Source organism: Mastigoproctus giganteus, chromosome 3, assembly GCF_048544385.1.
Source record: "Mastigoproctus giganteus isolate SK-2022 chromosome 3, ASM4854438v1, whole genome shotgun sequence".
NCBI lineage: Eukaryota > Metazoa > Arthropoda > Arachnida > Uropygi > Thelyphonidae > Mastigoproctus > Mastigoproctus giganteus.
Genome location: NC_143577.1, coordinates 126,155,543 through 126,173,396, shown reverse-complemented (window position 1 = coordinate 126,173,396; position 17,854 = coordinate 126,155,543). Strand labels below are relative to the sequence as shown.

General features: G+C 36.4%; 1 protein-coding gene across 4 annotated transcripts in view; it reads right to left on the bottom strand.

The window, feature by feature from the left end:
• LOC150088259 (moesin/ezrin/radixin homolog 1-like) overlaps positions 1-17,854 on the bottom strand; it is a 706,511-nt gene that overhangs the window by 336,549 nt on the left and 352,108 nt on the right. For all 4 annotated transcript variants that reach the window (XM_090369412.1, XM_090369409.1, XM_090369410.1 and 1 more), the window contains one exon: positions 6,989-7,085. In XM_090369412.1, the coding sequence (XP_090225538.1) occupies positions 6,989-7,085 (97 nt within the window). The remainder of the gene's footprint in view (positions 1-6,988; positions 7,086-17,854) is intronic.

The window sequence follows — 17,854 nt, the reverse complement described above, 5'->3', positions numbered from 1 at the left end:
GGTAATTGAGATGTGGGGTGAATGACACCACATGTTCTTATTCAGGACTATCCTGAGATATTTTAGTTCCATTTTTAGCTTTATGGTTGTTCCATGGATTTTTATCTGTGGGGGCTTAGCTAAGTGTAAGTGTTTTTAGGTCAAGCAGCACCAGGGTTTCCGCACAATTCTGTGTGGTTTACATTGTGGTATATTAGAGTAAATGCCAGAGATTTATAAGTGTATGGATCTTGGATCGTGTAATGTCATGTATCGTAGTTCTTCTGACCATTTAGCAGCTGGACCCCTGTTGGGATCCAACGTTGCCCCACTTACTCCCAGGAACTCAGTAGACTTAGTTTACTCTGGCAGGTCCTGCTGCTTAGTTTCCTGAGATTCTGGCAGCTAGGGCTAAAAAAAAAGGGGGAGGGGGATGCTAGCTAATGTGATTTTAAATTTTTAGCTCCATTAACGATGGAAATAGGGGTTGGGGGAGACACAAAAATTACTTACATTTTCCTGTCTGGCACTGCCATTTTTAATTTTAAAAATATTTTAAACCTACTCATTGAGTTCTTTCTAATGATGTATAAGCTACAGGGTTTCAAAAAAATTTTTACCCCTCACATATTACCCACCATTTCTCAAACAAATTTTTATCAACAATGATCAATATGGCATTATGCTGGCCCACACGATGTACAAAGTCATGCAAAATTTCAAGTCAATAGGTTGAATCGTTCCACAGATATAATGCTGTGACAGACGGATAGACAGACAACCGAGTGACATTAGAAGGGTCCTTTGTTAGACTATGGACCCTAAAAAGGAAGAGTATCTTCGCCATTGTCCCTTGGGGATCAGAAACTTGACTGCCGCAATATCTCAATTCCCTGTCACCTTTCATTCAGTTTATGATTGAACTGGAGGTCAATAACACTCTTCCTTTTTGGATGTTTTAGTTTAAATGCGTGGGTTCGTGTTTTGTAACTTTTGTTTTTAGGAAGAGAATGCGTGCAGGCCGATTTAACAACTATGGGTCTGTGTATGCCCCTGGACAACATTTCCACCACACTGCTTGCACTTTATTCTCCCTCTTGGATGCACTCTAGTTCAACTGGTGATAGGAAATCAGAAATTTCCAAAATTAGGGTAGAGCTTTCAAATTGCGGTTATCCACCTCAGGTTCTAGATAGATATGAGCTCACAAATTTGTTTCCCAATCTAATCCTCCTTGCGTCAATGAATATTTCTACCACCCACATCCCCTATTATTCGGGCATGTCGGGATGTCTTGCGAGGATTTTGAGTCTCCATCATACACGATGTGTGCAACTTCTGGGAAAGAAATTACAGTCATTTCTAAGATGAAAATATCCGTTTCTCCTCTCCTATGGAGTGGTTCCGTATACTGTATTACATGTCCGGATTGTGAGGGGTGTTATGTGGGTGAGTGCACCAGGAGATTGAAAGATCAGGTTTCTGAAGAGGTGAACCTCCAAGGTCGTTGAGCATTATTGTGTTGAGTAGCATAATCTTAACTCCCGATAGGAGAATATTGAAAGTGTCGACTATTCTCGTGATTACTGCCAGAGATCATGGCTTGAGGCACTGAATATAGCTGGCAGTAATAGTACCATGGATATTGAAAGTGTTGACTACAGTCAGTTCTCGTATAGCATGATAGTTGTGTTCTTAGAAACCCTCGTGCAATGCAAAATCGTGCAATATAAACAACAGGCCCTATGGGAAAAACAGGGTTAGGTGCCGACCACCCAAGATTGAACACACATTTGTAATCAAAACGTTACCAAACATAATAAATTATCGTAATAAAATACTTACGTATTTTATTACGACTATTACGTAATAAAATATTGCTAATGCTTTTGCTTCTATCGTAAGCAAACTTGTTTTTTGTTTGATTTTCTTTCCAAACAGATGACAGCCGTTCCATCTCTTCCAATTCTTTGTGTCTTAGTCTAATGGATTTTAATTACACTTTCAGTTGTTCCTACTATAAAAGTTTTTTATTTTCTCTGCATTCTTTGTAATTCTCGACGTTGCCTCATTTAGGCCTGTAGCACATGCAATATCACATGGTCTTTCATTTCGCTCAAAGCGTTTCACAATTTCATATTTTTTTTCTATTGACAGAGGCAGCCTGGCTATAAGCCTTGCCAGGGAAACTACGGTGGGTCGGAGGCCGGTGTGATTTTGGCCATAAACGCTAGTATGAGGCTACTACAAATTTTCCCAGGTAAAAATTTTGACGCGGTCCGCCTCTGTTTATCAATATTGCTTTTCTTTTTCTCTCTGAATCTGTACTGTCTTCACCAGAATGCTTGCTTTTCACACCTTTTAAGTATTTTACTCATTTTTAGGGAATAAAGCACAATTATAAAATGAGGAGGCACGCTTGATAAACATAAACAAAGCTGTGCGTGTGTAGCAACTGAATAAACAGCACCGTAAAGGCAGAGACAACTCTACCTCACTAGCTCACATTTTACTAAAGCACATTTCTGGGGGTTACTACCATAAAACAATAAAAACAATTTCCAGTTGTGTTCCTCCTAGTGGAATCTGTTATAAACTTGTAGTAAACTCGATCTAATTGCATTTGCGTTAATACTGATAGCTGGAATTTTATGTTATTATGGCGAAATGCAATTCCCCTTCACTGACATAGAAAACATAAATACATTTTCAGAATCTTCTGTTAATTTCTATCGTGTTGCGTTCAGTTGGGGTGATTCCGGTCCGACTGCCATTTCTTATAAACACAAAGGCGAATCGTGCATAAGCAAATTCGGTTCGTGTTATATACGATATCATTACCCTATTTATAAATCATGTATGATTTATAAATAGATTACTGCCAGAGGTCATGGCTTGAGGCACTGAACATAGCTATCAGTAATAGTACCATGAATCGCAATAGGAAAGTTCACTTGCACCTCGGTATGGAATGTACTGTTTTGCAGTGCGATGAGCGTGGAAATTATCATGGAGAGGTAATTCTGTTCTACCAACAACAGACTCGTAGTGCATGATCATGCTTAGTTGATTTTTCTGTTTTAACCAACATACATATATACTGCAATAAACCATTCACCAACTAAGATGATGAAGAGGCACTTAGTCGCGAAATCTACTGTATATTTTATTAGATTTGTCCTAAATTCAAAAATAGCAAGCAAAGGCTTAAATTTTTTTCAGTACTCACTTTGATCGATCTGCAATTGTCATTAGGGTGAATAATAAGAGATTGGCTAATTTTAGGGTGATTAGTTTTTTTTTTTTTTTTGATTTGGTAGTTGTTGGCGCATCGGCTTCTGTGGCCATATTGCACCTCCCAAGGTTTTTGCAGTACTTTGATCCAAGCCCGAGGCGGAAATCGAACCCGTGACCTTTGGGTTGCCGGGCAGGTACTTTACCCACTCGGCTAGCCCGGTCGGCCGATTAGTTTTTAAGGGGATAAGTTACGGGTAAATGATAAGTACAATGGAAACGGGATTAAATTAGCCATAACTTATCCCCTTAACTTAAAAATTAATCACCCTAAAATTAGCCAATCTCTTATTATTCACCCTAATAACAATTGCAGATCGATCAAGGTGAGTACTGAAAAAATTTAAGCCTTTGCTATTTTTGAATTTAGTCTAATTATACAGTAATTTAAGACTTACTATAACTATCTAAATGTTAGATTTGTCCATATTTTATTGTATTTTAATGCTTGCATTTTTTTAATATTTTATACCTGTTTTAGTATTTTATGTGGATATTATTTATTTTAATATATTTATTTTAAATCAGCTTGTTGGTCATCGCTAGAAAGTTTTGTGAGATCTGAAATCATTTTTTTTAACAAGATTAAATAATCTGATGCTCAGCATTGTTATGAGGAATTATTAAAACTACCTAGAATTAGATAATTATTTATATTTCATGCTTTGTTGTGCACTTGAAAATGTGAAGCAAGAACTTAAAAGAGAAAAATCTGTATATTCCATGATTGCTGCTTCATCTATTTCTTTATCTTTAGAAATGCCAAAAAAATGTATTGGATACTAGTCTACAAAAATTTTAATATGGTGCAATGGAAAATGAAATGTGTGCTACCCTGACATATATAAAATGGAATATGAGCACCATACAGTTACATGAAACAATGTTCAAAATCATGAAGGGAAAATTATCACACTATTAAGACTGGAGAGAGAGAGAGAGAGAGAGAGAGAGAGAGAATCTGATTGATTAGTAGAGTTTAGAAGTCTCAATGGGATTACATTTTTTTATTTTTACCTGGCCTCGCCCGAAATCTAGATGGCTGAACCCAACCCGAGCCAGAATTTGTTTTTCAAATTCATTTCCCCTAGAACCGATTTTTATCGCATCCCCATTGAAACTTTTTATATGAATAAAATCACTAGCATTGAAGTTTCATAATAATAAAAAAAATACACTTTCAGATTCAAAATTCAATATTAATAATTATCCAAAATAATAATTATTAATTATATAAAAAGGAAAATGAAATAAATTTTCAATTTACCATATTTAATATACAGCCATTCCCCAACATAAGGGTTGCGTTCCATGGAACTTTACGTAAGTCGAAATTTACTTAAATACTTATGCAGAACTCACAAATTTGAATGAAGCAAAAAAGAAATGTTCAACGAATATGTAAATAGAATTATTTATTCATTTTTTTTTTTTATTTCACGTACAGGAAGAATTGCAAAAGTGTACGAAATAACAAAAATTCCAAAATTATAAAATTACAAAAAAGGAGAGGAGACAGGCATAAAGTCAGCAAGTTTTACCTTTTGAGTATCGTTGCCAGAATTAACTCTCCAACCGATAAGATACCGCTGCGGAAGTTAAGGGCTGTGGAGATTTAGACCGGGTTTTTTCAACCACATCACAAAATTTATCTGCAGTTGCAGAATCTGCACTGGGGACTTCACCACATACTTTAACGTTTTGGAAACCAGCGTGATGCTTGACCCTATTAAGCCACCCGTTGCGTGCCACAAACTTTGTTTGGGGTTCGCCATACTTATCCTTAATATCTTCATAAATATGTCTTACTTTTGCTTGAACGGCCATTGGACTCAGGGGCATTTGTTTCTGAATCTGATTTTCCATCCGTATTATTAATAGCTTTTCAATCTTCGATATAGCACCTGAATGCTGTTTTGTGATCACTGTTGATCTTAAATGCGTTGATCCTTTAACATGTTCTTTTATACATGCACTGTCCCTAAAAATAGTATTCACGGTTGAAGCAGCGAGACCTAATTCCATGCAATAGATGACAAACTTTGTCTTGTTTCTTACTTCTTAATCATCTTCATTTCTAAATTAATTTTGTTTCGTTTCCTAGCACTGCCAATACTTGCACTTTCCATTGGTCCCTTTCCCTTAACTATTGTAATAACTAAATGGGAATGGAGAGAAGATTCTGCAAATTTATTTATGTTATTTATATGATTGAAGATTTCAGTGAAGGGTAACTGATTTCACCATAACACCGTAACGTAAAAACCCACAGAATTCCAGTTATAGGTATCATCAGAAATGCAATAAGATAGAGTTTACTACCCGTTTGCAGTGCACTAACAGAAAAGCCCAATAAACCGGAATGTGCAAATTGTTTTTGTTTTATGGTAGTGACCTCCAGAAATGTGTTTTAGAAAAATATCACAAAGACGTTCAAAATTGATTCTTAGAACGGAAAATATAACGATGAAAGTGTAATGCAATATCCATTATAAAAATTACCTTTTAGAGATAAATAGCTTACTTATTTAGCAAATTTCAACTTCCAAAGTCTCGGAACAAATTACCCAAAAAAAAAAAAAAAAAAAAAAGTGTTATTGGGTTCACATTACGATATTTTCAAGAAACTTCCATTTATTCGTTCGGGATGCAAAAGATGTTTCCAAGACTTTTTTTTTTAGTTTGCACCAGCCGGCAAAAACTTACGTAAAGTCGAATTTCCATTAAGTCGAGTATTACATAAGCTGTAATTCCAAAATGAATATCCATCTATAGTTAAATTTAAAAAATGAGAATTGACTGTCACTGGCAATTTTTACTGTATGAATGATGCATAAGCAATCCCTGTATTTCTAAATTATTGGTTAGTATTGAATACAGCAAAGAAGCAGTTAGAAAGTGTTACAAGTGAATGTTCTTAGAATTGAAAGTAGGTCAACCCAAAATCTCGGATGTAGTAGAACTAGGGATTAACGGTATCACACTTTTAATAAACACTGTTTACTTGTATACATACAACTAAAAAAGGAACCCACTGTCGGGAGACAAAATGACCCGTATAACAAAATGACTCTTGATGTAACGTAAATTGCAACTTAATGATGCTCGCTTAAAAGCTAATTTACTGATCAAAAATAAAGACCAGGTCATTTCCACAAATTTCTCAAAAGAATATTTGAGACGTTGGCGAAGTGCACCTTATTGGTCAATTAAAAGTGTCAATAGACAACTAATACACATTTTATCTAAAAAAAACTTGAAGAATTTAAATACATAAAAAAATATTTGAAAAATATATGTAGGAAATAATCTGAAAAGGTTTGAAATGTTTGGAAATAACAATTCATTACAATTACTTGTACCTGAACATCGTTCGTATTACCTGGCAAGAGGCCGAAGCCCAAAGGTCAATGTCAAGCCCATGCAGACTTCTAGTAGAGGTGGGGCAACGATGGAGGCAATATTGCCAAAATACATATTTATCACTGAATAAAATCATTTTGTTACAAAACTGGTCAAACTTTTTCATTAAAGGATGAAGTACCAAGATCAGTGTCATCATATGTTATTTCACTCTTTTTATTTCATCCATCTTCCTTTTAAAAGCCTAGATATAATGCAAATTTTGTATATATAATTAATCTTGGAAAGTTTAAAAAAAGAATTTTTTTAAACAATAATACTAACCATAATGATAATAACATGTATAACATACCGGTGCTTTCTTATCAATTGGCTTGATGACAAACTTCTTATCATTAAAGGATATATTTCGAATTTCACTCCAAGGAAATCCAATCTTCGGAGTAAGTCTAAATAGAATTAAGTGATAATATATATTCCATTTAAAAATATGTTAATGATTAACAGATTTTTAAATGGTGGATTACAATTACTGAAATAATTGTCTTAAATAATAAATAAACTCAAAAAAAAACCGTATCCTATACAATGTGGGTGTTTTACCCACATTTTAAACTTTCCATACTGTAATGATAAACCATTCATAATAATTTATCCCTATTTTTTGGCATTTTAAATATTGCAAGTGCAAATATTTTGAGCCGGCTGATGAGAAAGAAAGGTCTCAAATAATACTGTAAATTGAAAATAAACTGTTAAATCATATTCTTTAAAAAAACTAGCATACAGTTTGTTTGTTATTTGGTTTTTAGGAGCATTAGCAACTAAGGCCGTATTTCTCCGGGGATATGCGGTGGTCATTCCCTGACCTTTCTGGATCCTCTGTATTTGGTGGGCACGGGCTCGAACCACGGTCTAATCAAGAAGCGTGTGCTACACACACTGCTGCTCTTGCCCACCTGGCTACAGAGGTGCCCTAGCATACAGACTATTAGTAAAAACAAAACAAAATCTGATTAATTACCAATATGTTATTAGTGATTTGTATCAAAAAAGAATGAATCCACATATTGACTTCATCATCATTATCATCATCCTTTTTCGATCCACTGCATGATGACGGCCTATCTAGCAACTTTCCAGTTCCTTCTGTTTTATGCAATGTGTTTTTAGGCCACCCACAAACATGAATTTCATCTGTCCATCTCCGTCGTTGTCTTCCAGGTTTTCTTCTAGCTCCTCGTTGGTACCATCCTGTAATTTTCTTAGCCCATCTATCATCATGTCTTCGAGCTAGTTGTCCTGCCCAAGACCATTTTAGTTCGTCAGTTTTGATAAGAATGTCCTTTCCTTGAGTTTGCTGCCTAATTCACGTGTTTCTCTTCTGTGTAGTTCTTGAGTGCCCAGGTTTCACTTCCATAAGCCATGGTGAGGAGTATACATTGGTTCATCATTTTACATTTCAGACAAATTGAGATATTGCTTCTCAGTATGTGACTATATTTACTGAATGCAATCCATCCAAAATTTATTCTTCTCTTGGCTTCCAGACATTTATCATTATTACAACTAATGACTTGACCCAGATATCTATATGAATCCACCTCTTCAATCACTACTCCTTCAATCATTACATCCCTTTCTGGGGCATACTTGTTCATCATTACTTTTGTTTTAGCCATATTCATCTTTAGTCCAAAATCCTTACAACCTCTGCATAACTGATTAAGATTTTCCTCTAATTTCTTGGGATCATGGCTTATGATCACAATGTCATCTGCAAATTATAAATGGTTTAGGTACTCTGCATTCACATTGACTCCTTTCTGCGACCAGTCTAATCTGAAAGCTTCCTCAAGGGCAACAGTAGTAAACAACTTTGAAGATATTGTCTCCTTATCGAACTCCTTTCTCAATTTTAAATTTGCTACTATCTTTGTCTAGTCTAATAAAGGATTGGCGTTCTCACATATTTTCTTCAAAACCTAAATATATGGGGTATCTATGCATTGTCTTTCTAGTGCCCGAAACATTGCCTTATGCCATATGGAGTCAAATGCCTTTTCATAATCCAAAAATACCAGATATAATGCTGTTTTATATTCATTTGCTTTCTCCATTAGCTGTGCTATTACATGAAGGTGATCCATAGTTGAGAATCCTGTCCTAAAGCCAGCTTGCTGTTTCGGTTGATTCTCATAAAGTATTCTTTCTAATCTGTTAGTAATGACCCTTGTGAACAACTTGTAGATGTGGGATAACAAACTAATTGGTCTATAATTTCCAATTTATCTCCTTTCTTATGCAGCAAAACTATGATTGCATTACTCCACTCCTTAGGCACCACACCTTTTCTAACGTATTTTGTAAAGAGTCTTGCCCGTTTTTGTTTCATGTCTCTTCCTCCTAATTTTAAGAACTCTACAGTAACTTCATCTTCCCCTGGGCTTTCTGATTCTTTATTTTCTTCATCACATGTTCTATCCCATCAGAAAGGATATAGGGCATGTTGTATGTGTTACTAATTTGCAATCCATCTTCCCCACTGCAGGCGTCATTCCCTCGCTCCTTGTATAATTCTCTATAGTAATCCTCTGCTATTTGAATTATGCCTTCTCTGCTATTTATAAGTACACCATCGCAATTCTTCAGTGTCAGTATCATTTGCCTTTCTGTATTACTGCTCATGGCTGCTGATTTATTGTTTGTTTTCCCTTAATGCTTGTTTTACTTTTCTTGTGTTAAATCTTCTTATATCCTCTATGAGTCTCTTTCTAATGGCTTTACATAACTCAGTATACTCAATTTTCTCCTTGTCAGTGTTTATCTTGTTATTCATTTGTCGTCTTCGGTTCATCATGACAAGTGTTTCTTGACTATTTTTTTTCTTCTTTGGATTTGTTTTTACCTATACTGGGCTTTATCACTTTCAGAAAGTTGTAATATTGCTTGTTGAAAGTTGCAATATCTTGGTCTTGAGCAGTCTGCAGAAGCCCAAACTTGTTCTTAAGTTCCAGTACATACTGCTTTTTCTCCTCTTCTGTTATCTCAAAGACCTTCATATTATTTACTAGAGTCAGTTTTTTCCTTTCCTTTCCTATATCTATATCAAGTATGCATCTTACCATTCTGTGATCACTTCCAACTTTTGGCTTTTTCAGGACAGTAACATCATTCACGATATATCTTCTGTTAGGAAGATGAAGTCAATATCATTAGTTGTTAATCCATTTGGGCATGTCCACTTTCTGTTCAACCTTTCCTTGAAAAAAGTGTTCATCACTGACATTCCTCAAATCTTTTATTTCTTTCACCAATTCTAAAATTTCCTATAGTTCCCCTTTCTGCGCTGTTTTGTCTCTTTCCAAACTTAGCATTGAAGTCTCACCTAATAATAGCGTAATGGGTTTTCTGCTCATCTAGATGATTCAATTTCTGTGTACATTTCTTCAACCTCTTCATCGTCATAGCTCGATGTTGATGCATAAATCATTATAACCTTTAGTTTGTACTTCTTAGAAATCCCGAGTAGTAGTCTTGACACATGACTCAGGAATACCTTACTGAAACTTCTTATTCAGATATTGAAAATGTTATTTCAATGGCTTCACATAATGAAATTTAAAGGACTTTGGAGGGATAATGTCGTGGGAGTATTGAACTTATCTGATGATTATTTTTTGTGAGTAGCGGTTTCTTTAAATGATCTGTTTCAGATTTTAATGCAGATGCAGGAATAAAAATATTCTTTTTATTTCATATGTTGAAAACTTCAGAAATCAATTCATAATGTTTTTTAACAATGACATAGCAAAGATAGTCAAATGCAAGCATGCAGTAATATGCAAGCATTTCAACAAACCATGCTTCAAACCCACACAAATACTAGATATGGTAATATTCTTGTATCTATCTTGACTCTTCTGAACTTGTGGATGACCTGATATTTTGGGTAATTAGCGATATTTCAGTGATTACCCAAAATGGGTTAGTATTAGTACAAGTAGCCCTTGGTTTACTACGGTTTGTTTTATGACGATTCACAATAACGATGGTTTTGAAACAAGAAGGCCAAAAATATCAAAAAACTAAGATAGCTGTCTCCATCCAAAGTCAATCAGGTATGAGGTAGCCGGATATAAGAGCAGAGGAACACTCAGTTCAGTTGTTGGTGTACTATTTTTGGGGCACTATTCTACACTGTCAGTTTGTCAGTTTTAATTAAAAATTGTTGATTAAATTAATAAAATAAGAGCAGTCATGTCTAGTAAGAGAAATGCAATAAAGGCAAGTGAATGTGAAAATGTTGCTAAAAAAAGTCACGAAGATCTATCATGATGGAAAAAAGATGGACATAATTCGTAGAATGGAAGATGGTCAGACACATACTAATGTGTGTAGAAGTATGAAATTGCCTCCATGAACTGTGAGCAGAAGAAAAAAATGGAGAAATTATTGGCATTATTGGTGAATGATTTAAATAAAAAAAAAAACATTGCGCTGACTTATTACTGATAAGGCAGAGTCAACTGTAGCATTTCCTGCAGAGTTTCAAGCCATTGTAGAGGAGGGTAATTATCCTCCTGATGTTATTCTTAATGTTGATGAGACTCGGCTTTATTGGAAGAAATTGCTATCACGAACCTTCATTGCCCACAAAGAGCAGTCTGCACCATGTTTCAAGGCTGCAAAAGACAGGCTAACGCTTCTGCTGGATGCAAATGTCTCTGGCACTTTAAAATTAAAACCAATGTTGATGTACCATTCAACAGACAGTCATGTTGCCAGTCTACTGGAAATGGAAAGGGGGGGGGGCCTTGGGTGACACTAGAATTCTTCTTGGATTGGTACACAAACTATTTTTACCCTACTGTGCTCTGTTTTTGTCAAGAGAATGAGTTACCAGCCAAGGCTCTTCTTCTCTTGGACAATGCCCCTGGGCATCCTGCAAACCTTGCTTGCCACATGCCACTAAACACCACTTCAGTTTTGCAACCAACTGACCAGGGGGTAACAGCAACGTTTAAAGCCTATTATTTAAACTCTGCCAACCCTTCATGGGAATGGCGAGAGTTTTGGACAGGTCAGACCAAACTATCGAAGACTATTGGCACTCATTCGACACTTTGCAGGGCATTAATAACATCAATGCAGCTTGGGAGGAAGTGTCAGTGAACTGTTTGAATGGAGTGTGGCACAAACTTTTCCCACAATTTATGCACAACTTCACAGGATTAGAGCCAGTAGAGAACATTGTTGATGTTTTTTTAGCAGGCTTGTGCAAAAGACAGGATTCGACGAGGTTACAGCCGAAGTTGTAATAGCAGTGGTGTATTCGGGCCAGAACCACGCTCTAAATGTCAATAGAAAATCATTAAATTTATATACCTAATATTATGAAACAATGGCATAATCAAAGGGGAGGGAGAAATAATATATATTTTACACATTGCTACTAAAAATATATATTAATAGTAATCTTTAAAATTAATAGATTTCTTTAAAAATTTATTTAAAAACAAAAATATAAATTTCGCAATGAAACTTGAATGTTTCTTACTAAAGTACGTGTTAGATAAAGAGATCGAATGAATGAGATATACTGCGATGAGTGTGATGCTGCATTTTGATTCGCCATGAGCTGAATACTAGAACTGGTTCTTCTATTAACAGTGAGTCTGAAGTCTGATTCAGTTACTGTACTGTCGATGTAGCGTGATCATATAGTCTTCTGGAGAACGACAAACAGGATTTTTTTTTTTTTTTTGTCATTCATATATGTATTATATATCTCTAATGCATTAAGGGCTTATGCCTCAAGCTGCGAAAGAGTTAGACTATGCATATCTTAGTGCACTTGCATCATTTATATACAGCCAATTATAGATTAGCAAATTTGCAATAGCGGCATTGTTTAAGTCACATCTCATATTGTGAATACCTTCACGCCGAGTTGTCATGACATTGCACTACTTCGAATAAGTAACATAAGTAACGTTTCACCCGAAGGAGAAGACTGTTGTTACTTATTCTCAGTGGATACCACCACCCAGACGGCACCATTTCAGGGCTATTTGGCCCTTCTTCGGTGGGTGGATAGGTACCCAAGTGATGTAATGATGATGAAACAGTTGTGAAGTATATCTCCACAATATGAGAGATGCCTGATGGTGTATGATATAAGTTAGGACTCTAATGCATTAAGGGCTTATGCCTCAAGCTGCAAAAGAGATAGACTATGTATATCTTGTGCCATCACCTCCTTTTCCCTGCTAGCAAAATTCCTATATATCATTGACAAAACCCCATGACCTGCCCTGGCAGCCTGTCTGCATTGCTCAGAAAACTTCATATCTGACTGCACAATTACTCCCAGGTCTTTTTCATTTTATACCACCTTAAGTGTAGTACCACGCAGTTGGTACGTTTCTCTAGGTTACTTCTACCGATATGCATTACTTTGCATTTGTCAAGGTTAAACTTCAGTTGCCACTTCTTAGCCATCTGCCCAAATTATCTAGATCCTGTTGCAGTAGCACACTGCCATTACTGTCATTAACAACCCTGCCAACCTTTGTATCATATGCAAACTTCAACACTAAGCCTGATATTCCTTCATTAATATCATTGATAAATATACAAAACAACAAAGGACCCAACACCGCACCCTGCGGGACTCCACTAATAACTAATCTTGTTTGGTGCTGTCAACTGGAGAAATGGAGTGGAACGGAAGTTAAAAGAGTGAAAACAAAACCAGGATATTTGCAAAACTGATGCTAGCAATTCCTAGTTTGTTTAAATATTATTGAACAGTCAAAATAACGAAAGATAATCTCTTTTAAACTAATTCAGTTTATTAAGAGGGTTAGGTTTTTATAAAAAGATTAAAATATAAGCATTCTATGTTTTAACAAATATATCATCTATGGAATGAATACTTCATACTGCTAGGAAATAAAATTTTATACTGTAATTAAAAAAGCAGAAGACGAAGCCTGCTATCTGAAAGATGCTTGTGTACTTCTGAATAAAGTTTTTGACTGTAAATTCAATTGTTTTTCTCGCCCATTTCAAAGAAAATATGGCAGAAAACCTTTATTATGAAGATTGAAAAAAGTATACCTTAAAAAATTTATTTAAAAACAAAAATATAAATTTCGCAATGAAACTTGAATGTTTCTTACTAAAGTACAACGTGTTAGATAAAGAGATCGAATGATCTCTTTATCTAACACGTTCCCATAAAGATTTTCTACCACTTTCAGCTAATGAATTTAACTGACAAACTGAACAAGTATTTTGCATCTACACTCACACGTGAGTACTTCTGTAGGGAAGTGGAGAACAAAAACTTATTATAGTCTAACAGGGAGCATAATGATTTTGTAATAACTCAGAGCAAAGTGGTGTAGAATTGGTAAAGTTAAATATAAGAAAGGAACCTGGAGTGGATGGTATCCAGTGGTGAGCCGTGAATATTTTAACAATGGGTGCATGGTGCATTTTTTGTGATCGGTATGATATCTCGAGTCAGGGGCAGATTTGGGGGGGGGGGGAGATTGGGTTTATTACCCCCTTAACCATGCGTATCAGTGAATATGTACAACATACCTAGATCTAAAAAAAAAAATAAATAAATAAAACCCTTAAAAACCTGGTCGTCGTGCATCCATCCCCTTACGATGATAACTGGATACGTTAGTGTCTGGAGTTCTAACCTTTTAAAATTTTTGAATAGTATGACGTCACAATCATGCTTCCTGAAGTTACTACTGCAGTAAGAAATATTTACTATTGCAACGATAGAAATATTTGCCAACAATTTTTTTTTTATCTCACATTTTCGTTACATTCCATTGTTAGGTGCCCCTAGCAGCTGCTTATGCCGTTTCAACTGAAAGATTGGTACCTCAATCAACGCTGTTTTTCAGAGACATTTAGATATGTTTCAATCGCAAGTATACATCCCTTACTTTAGTTATCATAAATCCACTGTATCTTGTCTTCCAGAAATTATGAAAATTTGTGAATGATCAATAAAATATTTACAATAAAAAAGCTCTTATTTTGTAAATGGCTAAAATGGCTAAAAGATAATTACTAAAATAAGAGGAACTGAGACAAATTGCTGGAATTTACAATTAATCAGGTTATAATAATAAATCCAGAAAAACAAGTGGGAATGGCTTGAAAGTGTTTACAAGTTCGCACCAACAGCTGATGCAACCAACGCCACCAAAACAGTAACTGCAGCTCGGTGAGCAGACTGGGAAAATTTGAAATTACGTTTGCAGAAATTATGTCTGAATTAGCAGTGTAACCGGATTAGTGACGGTCGACCTGTATAATAGCTTAGTTGCCTCAACCCCCCCCCCCATACGTTGCTATTGCCACTAGTTCTTTGAATACTGTGCAAAACGTTGGAATCACTCGGATATTCAACTATTCTGATCAAGTAAACATAGACGGGAGAAATTTACTGGAGGGCGTTGACCACTCACTTCTCCGAAACACATATGCCTGTTTCTCGGAGTAAAGGGGAACCACAACACAGGTTGACTAGAGGCTATTATTCGTGTCGGGAATCTTCTTAATCCTCTGACTGGCTATGGAAAGCATATTGACTAGTGCGACTTCTCCATATGTGACTGAATAGGTTTTACAGACACCACTAACATTGTGAAATGGTAATCAATTTCACCCTTAACTAGAGCTTTCTAATTACCTAAATTATATAAAGGCCAGAGGTGAGAACAATGTATACAAAGTTGTCTCTCCTAATCAGTTCATTACATGGAAATTTCCTCATTCAACGGAAACTATCTTAAATGTAATTACCAAGTGGAATTCAAAAATATTCACTATAAAGAAGATAGTTAAACAGAGGTCAGACTGTAATTAAATCAAAAATGAATCAATTTTAAAATACATAACTGATCGGTTGCGCCATTAAAATGCTAGGAGCCGGGGGTCCCAATCACCCACAGTATTTTCAGCACTGGATACTCAATAACTGCATTGAGGATTTCATTTGTAAAATAAATGATCGCCTCAACAAGGGGATCACAAATTTTCAAAAAAAAAATCACAATGGGCTCTCGTGAGCACACTATAGCTCACCACTGATGGTATTACCCAGTTATATTAAAGGAGGCAGCAAAGGAAGTAAGCAAACCCTAAACCATAATTATGAGAGCTTCCTTGGACTCAGGAAAAGTTCCCATGGACTGGGGATATGCAAATGTATCTCCAATTCAGAAAAGGGAATTAAAGGGTGACTCAGACCTGTAATGCCTCGGTAGCCGAATGGTCAGGAGCCGGAGGTGAAGTAGCACAAACTCCTTGAGTAGACCGGTGTGTGTGTGTGTAGGGGGGGGGGGTTCAAGCCTCTGCGGGTAGGTAGATCGACCGTACTAAATATGGTCGATCTGTAAACCCACAATGGACCAGAGTGGCAGATTATGGTCCTTTTCTCTCAATGTCAATTGTTGAGCCTTCCATACTGCAGTGGGTTGATAATGGCTGCAGTTTACCATTTTTTTATATATATATATATATATATATATATATAAGTTTAACTTCTGCTCCAGGGAAACTAAGGGAGGCATTATTATGCAGTATAACAGTATAACTTGTCACTATTGCGACAGGGTACCTGCCCACCTAACGATGATGAAGCCAACTACTTTCGAAATGGTGCCGTCTGGGTGGTGGTGGTGCCCATCTGTGTATAAGTAGGACCAATTGATACCAACAGCAAATTCAAAATGGGAAGCATTCAAACAATTAATCTTCGAAGCTACTAGGCTTTACATACCGACTAAGAAATATTGTTCAAGGTTTAAGCCTAAATGGATGTCAGATGAACTAACGAGACATGTGGCGGAGAAGAAAAATGCATGGGATGTATACAAATTAATAGGTGACACGGAAGCCTCTGATAGATATAAGCTGGTCTGTAACCAAGTCACAAAGGAGGTTAGGCAGATTACTAGAAATCTTTGGCAAAGGATGGAAAGAAAAACAGCAAAGAGTTCTTCTCTTATGTAAACTCTAGAAGGAAGGGGATGAATCAAATTGGTCCACTGGATATCGATTGTTTGTTTGTTTATTTATTTATTTAGCACTAGCAACTAAGGCCATATTGCTCCGGGATATGCAGTGGTCATTCCTTGACCTTTCCGCATCCTTCGTATTTGGTGGTGACGGGCTCGAACCCCGGTCTAATCAAGAAAGGTGTGCTACGCACTGCTGCTCCTTCCCACCTGGCTACGGAGGCGCCTCTGGATATCGATGATTCAACTGTTGATGATCCTCCTCAGGTAGCTAACAAACTAAATGAGTATTTTGCATCTACACTGACACATGAGGAGTTATTTAGGGAGGGGAATGCCAGAGGCGAATTAAACTCTGGCAGTGAGCTAGACGATTTTGTAATAACTGAGAGCAAAGTGGAGGAGAAATTGTTGATGATAAACATAAGAAAGGCACCTGGGGTGGATGGGATCTATCCAGTTATATTAAAGGAGGCAGCAAAGGAAGTAAGCAAACCCTTAACCATAATTATGAGTGCTTCCTTGGATTCGAGGGAGGTAGTCATGGACTGGAGATGTGCAAATGTGATCCCAATTCACAAAGGAGGATCAAAGGGTGACAAGTAATTGCAGACCTGTTAGTTTAACTTCTGTTCCAGGGAAATTAATGGAGGCACTGGTTAAAGAAGCACTACAGGATCATCTAAACAAGACTTCAGTTATAGCTCGGCCAGAGCAGGTAAGGGGAATCCAATCAAATTTTCTGGATACAGGGAATAACTTTGATATCATATATTTGGATCTTAGAAAGGCTTTTGATACTGTTGCAGTTGGAAGACTGCTGCACAAATTGGAGCAGTGTGGCATTGGAGGCAAATTGCTGCTATGGATAAAGGGATGGTTGAGTGGGAGAAGAAAACAACAATGGACCCAACAATGGACACTGCTCTTCATGGACTAATGTTATTAGTGGAGTCCCTCAGTGTTCAGTGCTGGGTCCATTGTTGTTTTCTGTATTTATTAATATATTGATGATGGTAAAAAGTAAATAAAAAGGTAAAGTGCAGCCATTATCAACCCACTGCAGGATGGAAGCCTCCTCAACAATTCATGCTGAGGGAAATGGACCATAATCTACCACGCTGGTCCAGTGCGGGTTGGCAGATCGACCGTATTCAGCA